Source organism: Lycium barbarum, chromosome 9, assembly GCF_019175385.1.
Source record: "Lycium barbarum isolate Lr01 chromosome 9, ASM1917538v2, whole genome shotgun sequence".
In the NCBI taxonomy this organism is placed as follows: domain Eukaryota; kingdom Viridiplantae; phylum Streptophyta; class Magnoliopsida; order Solanales; family Solanaceae; genus Lycium; species Lycium barbarum.
Genome location: NC_083345.1, coordinates 112,544,464 through 112,563,324, shown reverse-complemented (window position 1 = coordinate 112,563,324; position 18,861 = coordinate 112,544,464). Strand labels below are relative to the sequence as shown.

At 40.2% G+C, this 18,861-nt stretch overlaps 1 protein-coding gene across 5 annotated transcripts in view; it reads right to left on the bottom strand.

Moving 5' to 3' along the window:
* Positions 1-18,861, bottom strand: part of LOC132609453 (dynamin-related protein 3A-like) — a 34,357-nt gene that overhangs the window by 2,423 nt on the left and 13,073 nt on the right. For 4 of the 5 annotated variants that reach the window (XM_060323436.1, XM_060323437.1, XM_060323439.1 and 1 more), the window contains 6 exons: positions 16,081-16,167; positions 6,632-6,674; positions 1,735-1,883; positions 1,487-1,630; positions 1,290-1,342; positions 585-684 (listed from right to left, as the gene is read on the bottom strand). In XM_060323436.1, the coding sequence (XP_060179419.1) occupies positions 585-684; positions 1,290-1,342; positions 1,487-1,630; positions 1,735-1,883; positions 6,632-6,674; positions 16,081-16,167 (576 nt within the window). The remainder of the gene's footprint in view (positions 1-584; positions 685-1,289; positions 1,343-1,486; positions 1,631-1,734; positions 1,884-6,631; positions 6,675-16,080; positions 16,168-18,861) is intronic. The other variant, XM_060323438.1, reaches the window with a different exon arrangement.

The window sequence follows — 18,861 nt, the reverse complement described above, 5'->3', positions numbered from 1 at the left end:
TCTGTCTAATGTGAGATTCCTGTACCAACACTTGGCCATCCTCGTCCTTGATGCACTTCACTTGATCCAAGTCGTGTGCCTTCCTCTCTCTTGCCTTGGCGAGCTTGAATAGCTTTTTATCCCCACCTCTGTCCTCTAGTTCTGCATAAAGGCGTTCAAAGGAAGCCGTTTTAGCCGCCGAAACTACCAACTTCGCCTCCTTTCTCGCCATCTTATACTTTTCCCTGTTCTTCCGCTTCTCTTCATCATCCTTGCTATCTACCAACTTCACATATGCCTGCTTCTTTGCTTCTACCTTCCCTTGGACTTCTCCATTCCAGCACTTGAAATTTGAAGCCAATATCACAATACTATGTACAATAAGAGGTAGCTAGTAGGGCTGCAGTAAAATCTGGTTTCTTGGTATCATATGTGCACATGCCACATCAAAAATAATCTTAACCTACACTAACTGTTTGTATATCCTTCAAAAGGAAAACAAGTCACTCTTGCAACTTCTGTGGACCGAAACATGAGTAAAACTGATTTCTAGTTAAAAAAGCAGTCAAGTTTAATCTTGCAACCATACAATCTTTTGAACTAACCTCGACAGCTTGTCGCAGAGCATGACACATTTCTGCAGTCATCCTCCTTTGAGTCACAACTTCATCCTGCTCTCGCAACAAATCTTCAAATAGGTTCTCCCTGTGGGTGACTCAAGGAGAGGCAGCGAAATGATCATTCATGGTTTATAACTCAAAGTGTGCTGTAAACAAGGTAATTCTACATTATCTATGACTTAACAGCCTTCTAATCCTATTTTGCTTAGGAGAATCCCCCAAAAGAGGGAGAGGGAAAGGTCGACAAGCTGTGCCTCATGAAAGAACTGGTTCGACTGTCCATATTAGTCAACTATCTAACTTAAACTTTCTACCATTTTTCTTTCTAAAAAGATATAAATATCAAGATAACTGGAATCAAATAATGCAAAAATCTTAACAAAATGTAGACAAAGAGAGATTGCTCGAACCAATCAATAAAAAAAATTAAGATGGAAACCTAAGACAACAACCAGAAGCATAATTGACCCAGGTGATAGGAACTCTAACCATCCGATTAGGAACAAGCACAAGCTGAGAATGAGTTGTCTTCTTATGAGGAGGTACTCCTAATTCAAGTAAGACTATATTTTCAGATTCTTTAGCATACAGGTTACAAGTTTAGCGAGGACGTCAAATCAATCTACGTGGGATCTATAAGATCCAAAAACCAAATAACTTGAAAAATAAACACTGTCCCGATGAGCATACCGGTACAATTTCTCTATGAACGTGCCAAGAAGGTTTCTCTTCGCATGATTGACCTGGAGAAAATCAGCAGTGAGTGATACCAAAGGGCAAAAACTTGCTAAGTGCTATACACAGTGCAAAAGAAAAACATAAACAGATATATAAATAAAATTGGCTACATAATACATATCCAAAGAGTTGAACAGAGGGGAAAATACCAGATAATGCATGATAGCTTTTGGAACCAAATCCTGAATATTTCTCCTCACAATATCATAGTAAGATGTTATGAGTAGTTTTGTCACTATAATCTCCACTTGATACTCTGTGTCAGTCTCTCCAGGTCTCAAGACCAACGGTGGCTAAAAAGAGAAAGGGAGAGAATCAATCACAAATATAAAATATTTCATTGCCATGTCTACTGTTCCTCTGCTTTATGATATGTACTTGATTAGTATGCACTTACATTTTTCAATTGTATAACAGGGGGTGCCTGATCAAAATCATGCACCACTTCAGCAGCATGCCTCTTAGATGAATTCCCTACCGATGATCCTCGACTTGCGAATAGGGAAGCAACGGCAGGAACGCCCCATGTTCTTGTGGATGAGGTACCTAAGAAAATTTTTGTAGCAGCTTCACATGTTACTAATTACTATTATAAAAGAAGAGGTGAAAAGCATTCACTTGCGTTTAAATAAACAAGTATTTTAAGCCCAAGATCTTGGAAAAGATCCTAGTCTCTGAATTTATTTCATAAGATAAATAATTTTATTAATGGCGCAGAAACCCCCGTGTAAAAGCCTTATACCAAAAACTAGAGAACCTACACCAAACTATGGTTCTCTCAAAAGAAACTCAATCTTCCATACAAACAGCAACCTAATGGGTACGCCACCAAAAAGAAATTAGAAACAAGAGATTATTTTGTAACTTTACAAAACCATGGTCAACCCCTTTGAAGGCTATCCTATTTTGCTCCTTGCACATAACCCATATAATGGCTAATGGAACAACTTTCCGTGCTCTCAGACTTCTCTTTCCCCTCCTGAAGGGGAAGGGAAACAATTGTGCCTTTCTAGGCTTATTTTCAACCTTACAATACAAAGTAAGAAGTCTTACCAAGAAATATATGCGAGCTTTACAGTCTCATGCCATCAAAAAAGCAGTTAATTCTCCCTGTCGTCTTCAATTATTATAACCCTTAATTATCTCCACTTATGAAATCAAACGGACTCCTATAGGTTTATTTTCTTTTATTAAATAGAATATAAGCAAGAAGACGGATCTTTGACATCCGCATTCATTCTTCCAAATCCTCAACTTTGGAACATGGTTCAGTTAACTTTTGATTAATTACAAAGTCAACCCAAGATGTTATAATGGGTTGCAGGTAAGTGGGTTAAAGGAGCGTCTAGGTTGAGAGTAGGATCTTGGAACATTGGAACGTTAACGGGGAAGTCCATAGAGCTAGTTAAGATTCTTCAGAAGAGGAAGATTAATATAGCTTGTATCCAAGAGACCAAATGGGTAGGTCCTAAAGCTAAGGAGGCAGACGGGTATAAGTTGTGGTTCTCTGGTAGGTCAAAGTATAGAAATGGGGTGGGCATTTTAGTAGATAGTGAATTAAGGGATCAGGTGGTAGAGGTTAGGAGAGTCATTGATAGGATGATGTCGATTAAGGTGGTCGTTGAAGGACTCACTTTGAACATTATTAGTGTATATGCGCCGCAAGCGGGCTTAGGCGACGAGGAGAAGAGGCGCTTTTGGGAGGATTTGGACGAATTAGTGGGAGGCATACCGCCTACTGAGAAGCTATTCGTGGGAGGTGATTTCAATGGACACATCGGACCTATTTCGGGAGGTTATGATGATGTGCATGGAGGCTTTGGCTTCGGGGACAGGAATGGAGGAGGAGTCTCACTTTTGGATTTTGCAAGAGCTTTTGGATTGGTGATAGCCAATTCGAGTTTCCCAAAGAAGGAGGAACACTTGGTAACCTTTCGTAGTTCGGTGGCTAAGACTCAAATTGACTTTTTACTCCTTAGGAAGGATGATAAAGGTCTGTGCAAGGATTGTAAGGTCATCCCGAGCGAATATCTTACAACCCGACATAAGCTCTTGGTGATGGATTTAGCGATCAAGATGACGAGGAAGAAGAGAGTCGTGGAGGACCGACCTAGGATCAGATGGGGGAGTTTGACCACTATTAGTGCCCTGGAGATGGGAGAGAAATTGAAGGATATGGGGGCCTGGGATAGTAGTGGGGATGCGACCAGTATGTGGGATAAGACGGCTAGTTGCATTAGGGTGGTAGCAAGGGAAGTGTTGGGGGTCTCGACAGGTAGTCGTGGTCAGCATCGAGGGGACTGGTGGTGGAATGGAGAAGTTCAAGGGAAGGTGGAAGCAAAGAAGGTGGCGTATGCGAAGTTGATAGAAAGCAAGGATGAGGTGGAGAAGTGGACGAATACAGAACTTTATAAGATGGCGAGGAAAGAGGCGAAGTTGGCGGTTTCGACGGCAAAAACGGCAGCTTTTGAACGCATGTATGCTGACCTAGAAGAGAAAGGAAGGGAACAAAAATTGTTCAGGCTATAGCCAAGGCAAGGGAGAGAAAGGCACATGATGTGGATCAAGTAAAATGCATCAAGGACGAGCATGGCAAAGTATTGCTAGAGGAAACTGTCATTAGACGGAGATGGCAGTCATACTTCTCCAAACTCTTGAATGAAGAAGGGGACAGAGACATTGTGTTGGGTGATTTAGAACATACAGAAAGGCGTCGCGACTTTGGCTATTGCAGGAGTATTAATGTTGACGAGGTTAAGGGTGCTGTTCGTAGGATGCGCAGGGGAAGAGCAACCGGACCTGATGAGATTCCGGGGGAATTTTGGAAGAGCGCGGCCCCGGAAGGTTTAGAGTGGCTGACTAGGTTGTTTAATGTCATCTTTAAGACGGCATTGATGCCCGAAGAATGGAGGGCGAGTGTAATGATCCCTCTATACAAGAATAAGGGAGATATCCAGAGTTGCAACAACTATAGAGGTATCAAGCTGCTAAGCCATACTATGAAAGTGTGGGAAAGGGTGGTGGAGATGAGGGTGAGGAGAGGTGTGTCTATTTCAGAAAACCAGTTCGGATTTATGCCGGGACGTTCAACTACAGAAGTCATCCATCTTATGAGAAGGTTGATGGAGCAGTATAGGGAGAGGAAGAGGGACTTACACATGGTATTCATCGACCTAGAAAAGGCTTATGACAAAGTTCCAAGACAGATCCTATGGAAATGCTTGGAGGCTAAAAGTGTACCTGTGGCGTACATTAGGGTGATCAAGGACATGTATGAGGGAGCCAAAACCAGGGTGAGGACAGTAGGAGGAGACTCAGAGCACTTTCCAGTTGTGATGGGGTTGCATCAAGGATCAGCTCTTAGTCCGTTTTTATTTGCCTTGGTGATGGATGGATTGACACGGCAAATTCAAGGTGAGGTTCCATGGTGTATGCTTTTCGCGGACGACATAGTCCTGATTGACGAGACTCGTAGCGGAGTTAACGCTAAGCTGGAGTGTTGGAGACATACTCTGGAGTCTAAAGGGTTTACGCTGAGTAGGACCAAGACAGAGTACTTGGAGTGTAAGTTCAGTGAAGCAACTCAGGAGGCTGACTTGGAAGTAAGGCTTGGTACCCAGGCCATCCAAAAGAAAAGTAGTTTCAAGTACCTTGGGTCTATTGTGCAAGGCAGCGGGGAGATTGACGATGATGTCACACATCGTATTGGGGCAGGGTAGATGAAATGGAGGCTTGCTTCCGGAGTGCTATGTGACAAAAAGGTGCCACCAAAACTTAAGGGCAAGTTCTACAAAGTGGTGGTTAGACCGACTATGCTGTATGGGGCGGAGTGTTGGCCAGTTAAGATCTCTCACGTTCAAAAGATGAAAGTTGCCGAGATGAGAATGTTGAGATGGATGTGTGGCCACACCAGGAGTGACAGGATTAGGAATGAGGATATTCAGAATAAGGTGGGGGTGGCCTCGGTGGAAGACAATGCGAGAAGCGAGATTGAGATGGTTTGGGCATGTGAAGAGGAGAGATACAGATGCCCCAGTGCGGAGGTGTGAGAGGTTGGCCATGGATGGTTTCAGACGAGGTAGGGGTATGCCGAAGAAGTATTGGGGAGAGGTAATTAGACACGACATGGCGCAACTACAGCTTACCGAGGACATGACCTTAGATAGGAGGGTTTGGAGGACCCAAATTAGGGTAGAAGGCTAGTAGATAGTCGCGTTATCCGTTCTTATTAGTAGTCGCATTATTGCAATATAATTTCTTGTGCTCCGATTTCTACTATTATCTGTTATTATGTGTTATTTCCTGTGCTTTGGTTATCCTGTGTCATCTGCTCTGATTTCTGCTATTATCGGTTATTTTCTGTGCTCTGATTATCCTGTATTATCTGTGTCGCTTGCATTATTTCATTTCCATATCGCTTTAAATCTCTTATCCGAATCTCTTAACCTTATCTAACCGTATCTGACTTCTTTTTATGCTTTTATTGAGCCGGGGGTCTTTCGGAAACAGCCGTCCTACCTAGGTAGGAGTCAGGTCTGCGTACACTCTACCCTCCCCAGACCCTACGATGTGGGATTTCACTGGGTTGTTGTTGTTGTTGTTGTTGTTGTTGTTGTTGTTGTTGTTGTTGTATTTGTGCAAGCACAAACGCCAAAAGCTGCAACAAAGCAATCGTACCAACAACATAATACCCAGTGTAATCCCACAAGTGGGGTCTAGGGAGGGTAAGATGTACGCAGACCTTAAACCCACCTTTGTGGGATAGAGAAACAAAGAAACCATACCAACAACGGAAAACCTTAGGTAATAATTTATTCTTATCTAAAGTGTCGGTAGGCCTCGAGAACCTGATAGGATGTCTCAAATACTCTCAAAAATTGATAATGATTCATTCAACCAGGAGAACTGCAAATTGCAAAGACTATACAATCCAACGCACTGACTGAGTCCTCTGCGAACCAAGAGGACACATCATCATATACTGTTTAAGCTAGAGCTAAGTGAGTGAACATATTCTACTAATGTAACAATAAGAAGTGCTTCAACATGAATAACCAGTGATTAAGATATCCAGATTAACTTACTTCTCCACATTGTTGCTTCAACCCCCTCCCCTCGCCCCAACCCCCAGACTGAAAGAGAACTCTAACCAAAGTCTTTTCAATGTTTTGCTCTCCTCTATTTGTCTTGCATTATCAGCATCAAAAGAAAAGGAGTAGATGAAAAGCAGGGGAGATCAGGCATGGGAAGAACATCAAGAGGCATGACAGGTTAAATAGTTTGAAGGAGCTTACCTGCTGGTGCCGCTTTATCATTGTCAGATTGAGGTCGACCCGCCTTAAACAGTCAAATGCACTAAATCAGCAAGGATTTTCTTAAGATACTAATAACAAAGCAATTTTCTTTTTCATTATTGATAAGTAAACAACAAACAACAACAACAACATACCCAGTGTAATCCCACAAGTGGGTTCTGGGGAGGGTTGTGCGTACGCAGCCTTACCCCTACCCTGTGAAGGTAGAGAGGCTGTTTCCGATAGGCCCTCGGCTCAAGTTCATTATTGATAAGTACAATTTGGATATGTCAAGTTCTGAGGAAAGTAGGAGCATATACTCTCAAAACAGCCCTCTTGCATTTCAAGACCTACAATTAACTGAAGTGAACGCAGACTTAGTAAAGAATAGAACATAATTGACGTAAAGGATCCATATAGGCCATACCAACTAAGCGGGATTCAGGCTTAGTTACTCTCTGATTATGTTCCAGTATTAACAATCAACAATGAGTCTATTAAGTTTGATTACGGACTTGTATGACAGTATGGAGATAAGTGTAAGATTTAGAGAAATTAGTTTTAGATAACCACAAATTTGTCTCTAAAGACAAATGATTCACCTGTACTGAAATGAAGTTAAGTCTACGCAGCAGAATGTACGTAGATGTTTCAACAACCAACCCAACTAGTTCAGGATTAAGATATAGCTGATTTAATTTGAAGGTCATTGGTCAGCAATCACTGTAATGGACATTTAAGTTTTCAATAGGCATATCTTAAGATTTAGCAAGAGTCATTTTTTAATCGCCAACAATGTTGTTAGCATTATCCGGATTTTTTTAGTTTCCACAAAATGCCCCCTAATAGCACATTATCATCTCTTTAACAGTGAACAACTTTTTTTCTTTTTGACTTTCCACCAAAATTTTAAAAGCAAGTAAATCGTTCTTCCCATGATCTAGATGCTCTGTTTTCTTTTCATTTACCAGCGTATTTATCAACAACTCTTCTCTATTTCTTTTTCTGGAAAAATACTATCCATTTTTTCTTCTGCTGGACTCCTCTCCAATCTATCTCCGACGAACACAATCCTTTTTCTCCTCTTCCCTTCTTTTTCTTTTTCCTTTGCTCCTGAGAATATACATTGAAAGCAAGACCCTACTTTTTCTTGCCGTCTGCTGGCTACCTGCACCATCATCGCTAACTTGCTCCTATCTGCTGGTTCTTTCACACCTCTGCGGGCCGTCGCCAACGACCGCTGAAACTCCATTCCACCTTTCATTGTTTCTGAAATATTCTTAAGTTTGGAGAAACGAAAAAAAGATGAACATTGGAAAGGAGAGTGGTATTAGTTCTGGTCAAAAGACATAAAAGCCCCTCTTGTTGATTTTCAATTGATGCACTATTAAAGGCATTTATAATTAAAGGAAAATAAAAATTGGGCCAATGCTGACCTAATATAGAGCCTGTTTGGATGGGCTTAAAAAAAGCAGCTTATAAGCTGTTTCCAGCTTATAAGCCAAAAAAAAATATGTTGGGGTAGGCCAACTTATTTTTTTGGCTTATAAGCTGAAAACAGCTTATAAGCTACTTTAGATAAACTAAGCTAAATGGGCCCAATTAATTTTTTAGACTTATTTTAAGCACAAAATGACTTTAAGCTGGCCAGCCAAACACTCAAAAAAGCTGAAAACAGCTTATAAGCAACTTATAAGCCAATCCAAACGGGCTCATAGCCATGTTTCCCCATCTTATCACTAAATTCACAATGGACAGAATTGGAACCTCGGATCAAGACTTCAAATTTTACTGACTGCACTGGAACTTGAAAGTAATTGTATTTACAAAGACCAAGAAACACACTAATTTGCCTGCTAAACAATTCCAAACATTCACATGCAATATGAGAAGGGGAGCCTTGGAGTAACAGTGAAGTTATCTCTGTGTGACCTAAAGGTCACGGGTTGGAGCTGCGGAAGCAACTACTGATGCTTGCATTAGTGTAGGCTGTCTACATCACACCCCTTGAGGGGCGGCCCTTCCCCGTACCTAGCTAACACGGGATGCTTTGTGCACCGGCCTGCCCTTTTACAATGCAATATGACTTTACATAGAATAAACTAGACTCGTTTCCTCAAAAACGAAATAAATTAAACTAATCTAGATCCTTTCCAAAGTTCTCTACAAGGTTCACACGTTTTCAATAGTATAATCTATCCTCCAACTGAAAATTTTAGGGAAAAGCAAAAGGAGAAGAAGCGAAAAATCTATATGACTATACAACCAGAAAAACAAATGTAAAAACATCAAAGCAACAAGCTTCCAAAATTTAGGGAATCCATAAAATTGGCTTTAAGTTTAGTATTTTGTAGACTGCAAGACTACCGAAATACAGATCAAGATTACCCCAAAAACCTCAAAAGCGGACCAGTAGTACGGGGCTAGGTAAAGCACCATTCAGAAATTCAGCTACAGTTGCTATGGATTTGTGACCCGATTTTGATCCTGGAAATTTATCAGCATCATTTCCCTCCTAAATTATCACATGTCACATGCAGCAGTTAATGTTAGAACCTAATGACATCCCTGGGTTTGGAAAAGTAACTGGGTCAGTGAGCAGTATGACATAATCCTGTATTTGATATTTGCGAAACAAGAAGAAGCGAGAGAAACCTTACTCTTGGATTAACAACATAAAAGTGCTCCAGAGTCTATGGCTACATAAAATACTGTGTAAGTTTCCTCACCAACCTAAGGAATAATCTACACAATAAAAAATGGACATTCTAAAAAAATATTTGACTTGCCTACTACTCAAGTTGGATCATATCTATCACCGAGTCCAAGCTTTAAGTACATATATTATTGGACCTCCGGGTGTTGTAGTTGTTGTGTATTTTCTCATAAATAAAGTGACAATGATCTCAAAACATTTGGTCTCTCGTGCAATACTGACTCCAATGGAATATTATCAAAAGTTGGTTGTCAAATCAATTTCCTCAGTACGAACCTTTCTGAATTTTAACTCAAAACAACTATTTCAACCACATAAGCTCACTTGTATCCAAAGACATAGCTCTATATCAAGTTTTGCACTTGATCTGGCACTTGACAGTCATAACCAGTAAGCAAGCAGGAGAAATGGGTATTAAGAACCTGAAGACACATGGAGATTTGTTTCAAATGAACAGTCTTTGTGGAAACAGGTTGTCCTGTCAAGATATGGAATGGAAGGTCAATGGGTCACAAAGAAGTGAAGAATCCTTATAGTGTTGGCTTGTGGAGAACCATCAGGAATCAGTGGCCTAAAATGTGGAAAAATACCAGGATCAAAGTAGGCAATGGAGGGAAAACATCCTTTTGGAATGATGTTTGGATTGGGCAACATTCCTTAAAACACATGTTTCCTGATATATATAAATTGAACCAACAGAAGGGGGCAACAATTTTGGAAGCTAGGGACAACCAAGGGTGGAATCTCAGTTTCAGAAGACTACTCAATGATTGGGAAGCGGAGAGATTGATAGATTTCTATAGCACCCTTGAACTTTTCAAGGATTTTTCTACTAATGAAGATAGTCTAGTTTGGCTAAAAGAGAAGAAAAGGTCTTTTTCTGTCAAATCTGCTTATAAGTGCTTACAATATATAAGGCCTCAGCCTGGGTTTTGGCCTTGGAAGATGATATGGAAAGTGAAGATTCCACACAAGGTGGCTTGTTTTTCTTGGTTAGTGGCTAGACAAGCTGTCCTAACTCAGGACAAAGTGATGAAAACAAGACTTCAGCTTTGTTCCAGAGTTTTTTTTTTTTTGGTTAAACTGAAGCAGAGACAATAAACCATCTCTTCTTACACTGTGAAGTGACAGAACAACTTTGGCTGATATTCATCAATTTGAGGGGAATCAGGTGGACTATGCCAAGGAGTACATTGGATGTTCTAGCTTGTTGGAATAGAGATGGGAATATGTCAGTACACAGGAAGAGATGGAAGATTGTCCCAGCTTGCATTTGGTGGACAATTTGGAAGGAGAGAAACCAGAGATGTTTTAAAGACAAGAGTATCTCCTTTCAGAAATTTAAAAAGAATTGTCTAGTGTTTTTCTATTTTTGGTGTATTCATGACCTTCCTCAAGAGACTGAGGACATTGTCACTGTTTTAGATTGTCTGTGAAGGTCCTAGGTGGTAGGTTTTCCCTTTGTAACCACTACTTGTAAGTATTACTGAAGTACACCTTTGGTGTAGCTTTGTCTATAATAAAATGTTTAACTGTTTCAAAAAATAAATCTGACAGTGTCTCTTGTTTTGATATCAAAAACACAAGATCCAGAAATTTGAGTCCCATGCATACTTCGGAAACTTACTCGGAGGTTCTAACTACTTAGCTTGGGCTTCTTCTATTGAATTATGGTGTAAGGGTCAAGGTGTCTATGATGCTGATGAAAAGGCCAGAGATAATTAGGAGGAGGTTGATGCTTAGTTGTGCAGTTATTTGTGGTGCCCCATTGATCCTACGTTGATGGATTTGTTTCGGTCATTCCAGATAACATATCTAGTTTTTGAGAAAAGGCCCGTGCAGATGAAGTGTTCTCTTGCTTACTGTCTCTTACTACTCCTGGTCACACAGTGGTCCCCTCACCATCAGGGACTCTTCTGTTCTAGTATCAGACTGTGGAAAATCGGGGTCGAGGTCACTTCGAAAAGTCTCGACCTAAGTGCACGCACTATCATAAAAGTGATCATACACATGAGAAGTGTTAATCTTTACATGGTCGACCACCAAGGCAGGCTGATGTTTCCCAGACTGGGCCAGTTGGTAATCCAGGCAATTCCATACACTTCATTTGAAGCAAAGTATAATGAGTTCCTCCAATTCTAAGCTAGTAAGCAGACGTCCACTAAGGTAGCTTCCGTCATCCCAACCGGTAAAATCATAGCTTGTATTTCTCAGTTTTTACACTCGGTAGTGGATCAGCAACTCATTTTTGCCGCTGATCATATACCTGGTAATACATCATTTTCTCTACTATCTCTTTTTCAGTTTCTACCAGCAGTCACATTGCCAAATGGACCTCCGAGGCAGACTCATGTATTAATTTTTGGTGCTCGAGAGCCCATTAACCGCGGTTATCGATACTCTATGTAGACATATAGAAAATACTGAAATTTTGGCATAAAATAATAAATAGCACCCAGGAAAAAATAAAAGATCTTGGTGCTTTGGTTAAAAGCTGGGGTAGGCTAAGCCATGGAGGAGCAGAGTTCGAATCCTACTCAAAGCAACATATTTTTTGTTGATTTTAAGGTGAGCATCCAGGAGACCAGGACTATTGAATCTTGGGTCCAGCACAGCTAATGGTACACAGTCCATGAGAACTGGGATTGGTCAAGTAACCCCACTTCCTTCTTCAACCTTAATCTTTATACTTTATGTTCCTAGTTGTCCCTTTAATCTTATATCAATTAGTCGTTTGAGTCGTATGTTAAGTTGTTATGTCGATTTCTCTCATGAATTTGTTGTCATACGGGGCTGCGGTACGGGTGATTGGCATCGATCGCGAATCACGAGGACTCTATTACCTCACCCTCGGTAGCCTTTTTACAGCCTGCCCAATTACTGATTCTCCGGAATTACTCCATCGACGATTGGACCTCCTAACTTACAAAAGCTTCAGAAAATAGAACCTAGTTTGTTAAAACTGTACCAACATAGTTCTGGTGCCACCGCAATCGCAGTGGGGGGAGACCATCGCGGAGAGCCATGGTTGGGTTGGTCTCACATTTGCAAAGTATGGGCACATTTGCAAAATGATGAGGGTTAGGGAAGTTTTGCATTAGCGGAGTGTTGGGTGGATTCATAGAAGTAGTGGGACTCCCACAGAATCATGTTCACAGCCTAAGCGTCGTGTTTGCAGAGTTCTAGGCTAGGCCCGTCTTCACAATAGCGAAGGGTTCACAGCGATCGCGGTTCAATCTGAGTATTTAAAGAGGAGTTCATGGACAACATCACTTTTCACCATTTTTTTTAACCTAGGGCTACAGGATGGGGGTATTTTCGCCGAGGGTTGACAATTTGAATCAAGAGAACTATACCTATTTGGACTTAATACAAGATTTAATTGGATTTTAGCTTTAATTTTGTGAATTGGTGTGTAAGTGGTTTTGAGGCCCAAGTCTTTAAGGTAGAAAATTAAGATTTTGAACACGTAATATCGACTCCAATTGGAAACCTACTTATTGTATTTCAACTAAATGACCTATGGGTAACCCAAGAATGTATTGAGTTTGGGAATTTGACCCTGTTGATCAAGGATTGACTTTTTGGGTTGACTTTGACCAATGTTTCTGTTGATTCTCCCACATCGGTTGTGGGATGGGTGTTTGGACTTGTATAATCCCTCTCTCATGAGCTAGCTTTTGGGATTGAGTTAGGTCGAAGATCCATTCTTTACATGGTAGCAGAGCCAGGCCCATCCCAATTCATCATTTACCCAATGTTAGGCCCCCACAATCTTATATTTTCCACGCTCCAGATATCCAGTCCTTGGCGTGCGGTGGTGTTGATTCTCCCACATCGGTTATGGGATGGGTGTTTGGACTTATGGACTTGGACAATGCTACCCTCATTAACTAGCTTTTGGGATTGAGTTAGGCCAAGATCCATTCCTTACCGTTTAAATTAAGGACATGGGTCCAATGGATTAATTTAGCGCTGTTAAACACTCTTTTGCATGGATCAAAGACGTTTGGAGGAAATTGAACGCAGCAAGACTATTTTTAAAACAGTAGCTTAGCTCGGGTTGAGGTCAGTTAAGACTTTGACCTCATTAGGGATTTTCACAAGTCAAATCATATTATATGCACGCTATGAATAGGGGTGACTTGTATGTGAGGTGACGAGCATAAACACAGAAACCGGATTATATGTTCGTAATGCTATGCGCATAGTGTATATGTTAGATTAACGTCATGGACTGTATGTATGTCATGATACATGCATAGTTTAGATTATCGTGACATTGCTTATATAATTATATGTGTGATGTGATACATGCATGGTCTGGATATTTATTCATATTGGATAAGTGGATTCATCGAGCATGTGATTTCATGTCTCAAGTTATGATTACGAGTGTGGTGTGAATCACAACTCGGGTGCATGTCACTTGTTGTCATGGACCCCACGGCTGTGTGCACGCAGGATATTGGGGGCATGTTGGTTGACTTTACTAACAATTGTGCATTTTATATGTTTTACCCTTGTGCATCTTAGGATATGTGTTATCTTTGCGCATGTTATTATAGATGCTTTATCACAATGCATACTAGCTAGAAATGCTGTGCTAACTAAGGATAATTTAAAAAAGAAATACAGATCTGTGTTCAACATGCTTTCTATGTGGAGAGGTGGCAGAGACAATCAATCATCTTTTTTTACACTGCAAAACCACAAGTCAGCTGTGGAGGATCTTCATCAACCTGAAAGGACTTATGTGGGTAATGCCTAGAAGTATTCCGGAGACTTTAGAGAATTGGAATAGCTACAGTAGCCTAGCTACGGAGAAGGAAAGATGGAAAACTGTCCCTGCTTGTATTAGTGGACAGCGTGGAAGGAAAAGAATCAAAGATGCTTTGAAAACAAACGTAGCTCCATCCAGAACTTGAGGATGAAGTACTTAGTTTTGTTTTATTTTTGGTGTAAACATGAATATATGGAAGATCATGAATCATTTGTAGATGTTATAGGAACCTTGTGAACCAAAGGAATAGGAGACTGATCTATAGCATTTTGTAATTACTTTGGACTGCAGTTTTTTCCTGGATATATAAAACAGTTGTTATATGTTGTATTTGTGTATTGGAAGCATGCCGTAGATGTTGATACCTTGGTTGTTGTGCATAAGATTGCGCTATTAAATATATATCATAACATTTATGTAGCTATAAGACTTTTGAAACATGTGGCCTTTAACATGCCATAACATTTGTATGGCTATAAAAAGCTTTTCATTACGGGTGAAACGGAAAGGTTAAATTAAAAACTTCTTTCAAATATAGAAAGGAAAACGGACTAACAAGGAAATAGGTTCACATAAATTGAAACGGAGAGAATAATATCTTAATAGAGAGAAAGGTGAGGGACAAAGGCATCACGACTCCTCACAGTATTTGCAAATTGGCCATCCAGTGTTCACTAAATATAACAAAACAAACAGAAGACTAAGTCTTGCTCACATAAAAGGTCGAATGTGTGATCATGAAATGTAGGACAAAGTAAAAAATGGAAAATAATGTGTTCTTGACTGACTCCCTTGGTCATAGTTCGGTGTGTAAGGGTGACTCTGATATTGGGCTCCTAAATCAGATATTTCTAGAGCCCAAGAGACGAAAGGTGATAAAGATATGCAATTGATAATTGGTGAGGATAAGAAAGACACAGATGAATGCTTAGCCACCTTAAGGTTCAACACATGTAGTTAGCATAAAAAACGAGAAAATGAACCGACTCTCCTGAAGGAGCACTCTGACACTTGTTCCTGGTTCCAGTTTATGATTGGAATGTGACAAACCTGATTGCAAAAATGGAACCGGACCTCAAATAACCCAAATTTTGATTTTTCAAAACGGGGCAGGTGACTAAATAGTGAATGTTGATTGGACAATGACATGATTGACTGAACAGTGACTTGTCATGACTGAACAATGATGTGTGAACTCATTTAGTGCTAACGTGGCACTGACAGGACAATTCTGGCACATTTGGCAATTGACTTGACGCTAAGAGTGACGTTCCTTCAGATGGCGCTTAGGTTGTTTGTTTCTGCTTCTCTTTCAACGACTGTGTTTGTCCGTTGGAGTAAAATATCCTAATGTGGTAACTTATTTGGCTGCCGAATAAGCATGGAAATCAAGGTAGCAGCACACTTAATGAACTTTGCCAGAAAACATCTTTAGTGTAAATTCCAATATTTTCACTTGCTCTAATACCATGCCAAACAAGATACAAGAAAACAAAATTCTTATTAAATTAACATGTGAAGAGACTTCATCTTGGTCTTGGTTTACATACCATCAATTGCATTTCCTAATTATTGATAACTCTTTGAAATATTGTACACAAAATGTTATACTCCCTCTGTTTCAATTTGTTTGAACCTATTTCCTTTTTAGTCCGTGCCAAAATGAATGACCTCTTTCCTAATTTGGAAACAAATTCACATTATGAATGATTTACAGCCACACAAATTTTCAAGGCTTATTTTGAACCACAAGTTTCAAAAGTCTTCCCTCTTTCTTAAATGTTGTGCCCAGTCAAATGGGTTCATATAAATTGAAACCGAGGGAGTATAATATTTCACTTCTCATACACAAGCACAATGAAATTAGACATGAAACAGAAATAAAGTTGTTGGTACCTGGTGATTAATAAAAACCTCTAATTACCAATAAAAAAAAAATGTTGTTGGTACCTGCATAGCTTTCAATTCTAATTGCGCTGTATCAACCGCTTTTGTCCCACCAATAAAATTGGGATGTGAGGAATTTATATAATCCATCTACAATGAATTAAAGAGTTCGTTTCTCAGGAATATATAAAATCAACCATTGAAGTACAAAACTCAGGAGAAAATTGGCAATACAGCTTATTTGAAATTTTACTTCTCAATAGTCCAAGGCAGACTATAAAAGAATGGAGGGTTAATAATCTTAAAATGCAAAATACATTTCTAGGCCATCCCAACTTTCAGCAAACTCATAAAAATGAGAAACCCACCCATCCCAACCCTCAAGGAGAAAAACCTTTCAAATGAAAAGAAACTGAAGCTTGTTATTATATCCATTAAAAACCTTGAAACATTACTCCAAGTGGCAATTAGAGTATGGACATATTCATATCTATACAATTCTTAGATCAGTTTTTTTTTTATTAAGCACCGGGTGTCCGGGTCTCTTAGAGCCCCGACTAATCCCGGGGGTGCACAGGCCCTCGGCAAGGAGTTTCCCGCAAGTGCACCACGGTTAATTCAGGTTTTACCCAGTCCGATGGCCCTCAGAAATTGTTTGCACCCAGTGGGTTTCGAACTTGAGACCTATTCTTAGATCAGTTATAAAACTAACTATTTGATATGGGAGTGAATGTTTGGCTGTTAAAGTACAACCCATCCACAGGATCAGACTATCAGTGTCGAAAGGATGAAGATGCTAAGATGGATGTGCAATCTACAAGACAAGACAAAAAATAACCACATAACCAGAAGGTGCCAGTAGTCCACGTGAAAGATACAATGAGAGGAGGCCACTTGAGACTAGGTTACTCGGACACGGTGCGGGTGTCCGATGCGGGTGTGGATCTAGATGTCGGATCCTTCATGATCTAAATTTTAAGATTTGGGTCCCCAGACCCCACTATTGTGGGATTACACTGGGTAGTGACCAAGGGGATACGGATCCAGTTATGGATACGGGTGCGGGGATTCGGCTAAAAAAATTTAAATATCTAAAAATAGAGTTATAAAACCTAAATTATGGAATATTATGCGGAAAACATGAGGAAAAAATATTGATCAAGAGGAGAATCCCCAAAGGAGATAAAAGGAAACAGAGTGACAAAGAAATTTTTATATACAAGGTATTCCATTTTATTCAATTTCACCTTAGCATTAGTTATGATTAAAGAAATCATTGAATCTGTCTAGAATTTCTACATCGATTTTGGTCAAAGGATCCAAAATCGGTTGACCAGATTAGGTACGGATCCCACACCCACACCCACACCCATGTGGTGTCGACATGGGTGCGGCACCGAAAGTGAAGATTCCGAGTAGCATAGACTTGAGATGGTTTGGTCATAACCCTGTATTGACCTCCAGATGCAGAGGTCTGTAGGTGTGAAACTGCGAAACCATGGTATGTGAAGGTATTAAAAAGGGAACGACAAACCCTGTATTGTCTTGGATGTTCTTCCTACATGTATGATGTCCATATTTCCAATACCTGTTACTGTAGCGGAGAGAATTGACAGACTCAGAAGAGATTTTTTATGGCAAGGCAACAGTGACAAAAAGAAGATCCATTTAGTCAAGTGGGATATCTTAACAATCAACAAGAAAGGAGGGTTGGGAATCAGGAACTTGAAAGCTCAAAATCAGAGTTTGTTGATGAAGTGGCTATGGAGATTTGCCTCTGAAAAAAACCCTCTATGGAAGGAGGTTGTTGGAGCAAAATATGGGAAAGAAGGAAGTTGGACCACCAATCCAGTTGCAATTCCTTATGGGTGCAGCGTGTGGAGATCAGTCAGAAATCTATGGCCAAAGATGATTAGAAAGGTAAGGTTTAAAGTTGGTCATGGAACGAAGGTATCCTTCTGGAAGGATAAGTGGATTGGCCAGGAAACTCTATTTCAACTTTTCCCAAATATTTACAACTTATGTCAACAACAGGAGGTTACTGTGGCTGAAGTGTGGTCTGAACAGGGATGGAACCTAACTTTTAGGAGACTATTCAATGACTGGGAATTGGGAAGGATAACTGAGTTCTATAGTTCTTTGGCACAGTTGGAAGGGGTCACTGGAAGGGGAGACTGTATGGTTTGGCAAGGGAACGCTCAAGGTAAATACAAGGTGAATGAGGCATACAAAGATTTGAACAGAGTTAACAATCAAGTAGGATGTTGGCCTTGGAAGTTGATATGGAAGGTAAACATTCCTTATCAAGTAGCATGTTTCACTTGCCTGGTGGCCAAAGAAGCTGTTTTGACTAAGGAAAAATTAAGAAGTACAGGAGTTCAGCTATGCACTAGATGCTTATTTTGTGGGGAACAGGCAGAGACAAGCAACCATCTCTTTTTACATTGTAAGTGGACACAGCAGATATGGAGATTATTCATTATTTTGAGGGGGATCAGTTGGGTAATGCCAGAAAGGGCAAAAGATGTTCTACACAGCTGGAGCAGAGAAGGAAGCTTGTCCATGCAGAGAGAGATGGAGGATTGTCCCAGCATGTATTCGGTGGGCTGTGTGGAAAGAGAGAAACCAGAGATGTTTTGAGAACAAGCCGTGTAGCATACAGAAGTTGAAGATGAATTGTTTATCCCTTTTTTTATGTTTGGTGTAAACAGGAATGTTTAGGGGAAACAGAAGATAGTTTTGATGTTCTAGACAATTTGTAAAGAAACATAGCTAGAATGATCCGACTTTTGTAATTGTCTACTTTGGTACTATACAGTTGGTATAGTATACCTATTAATATAT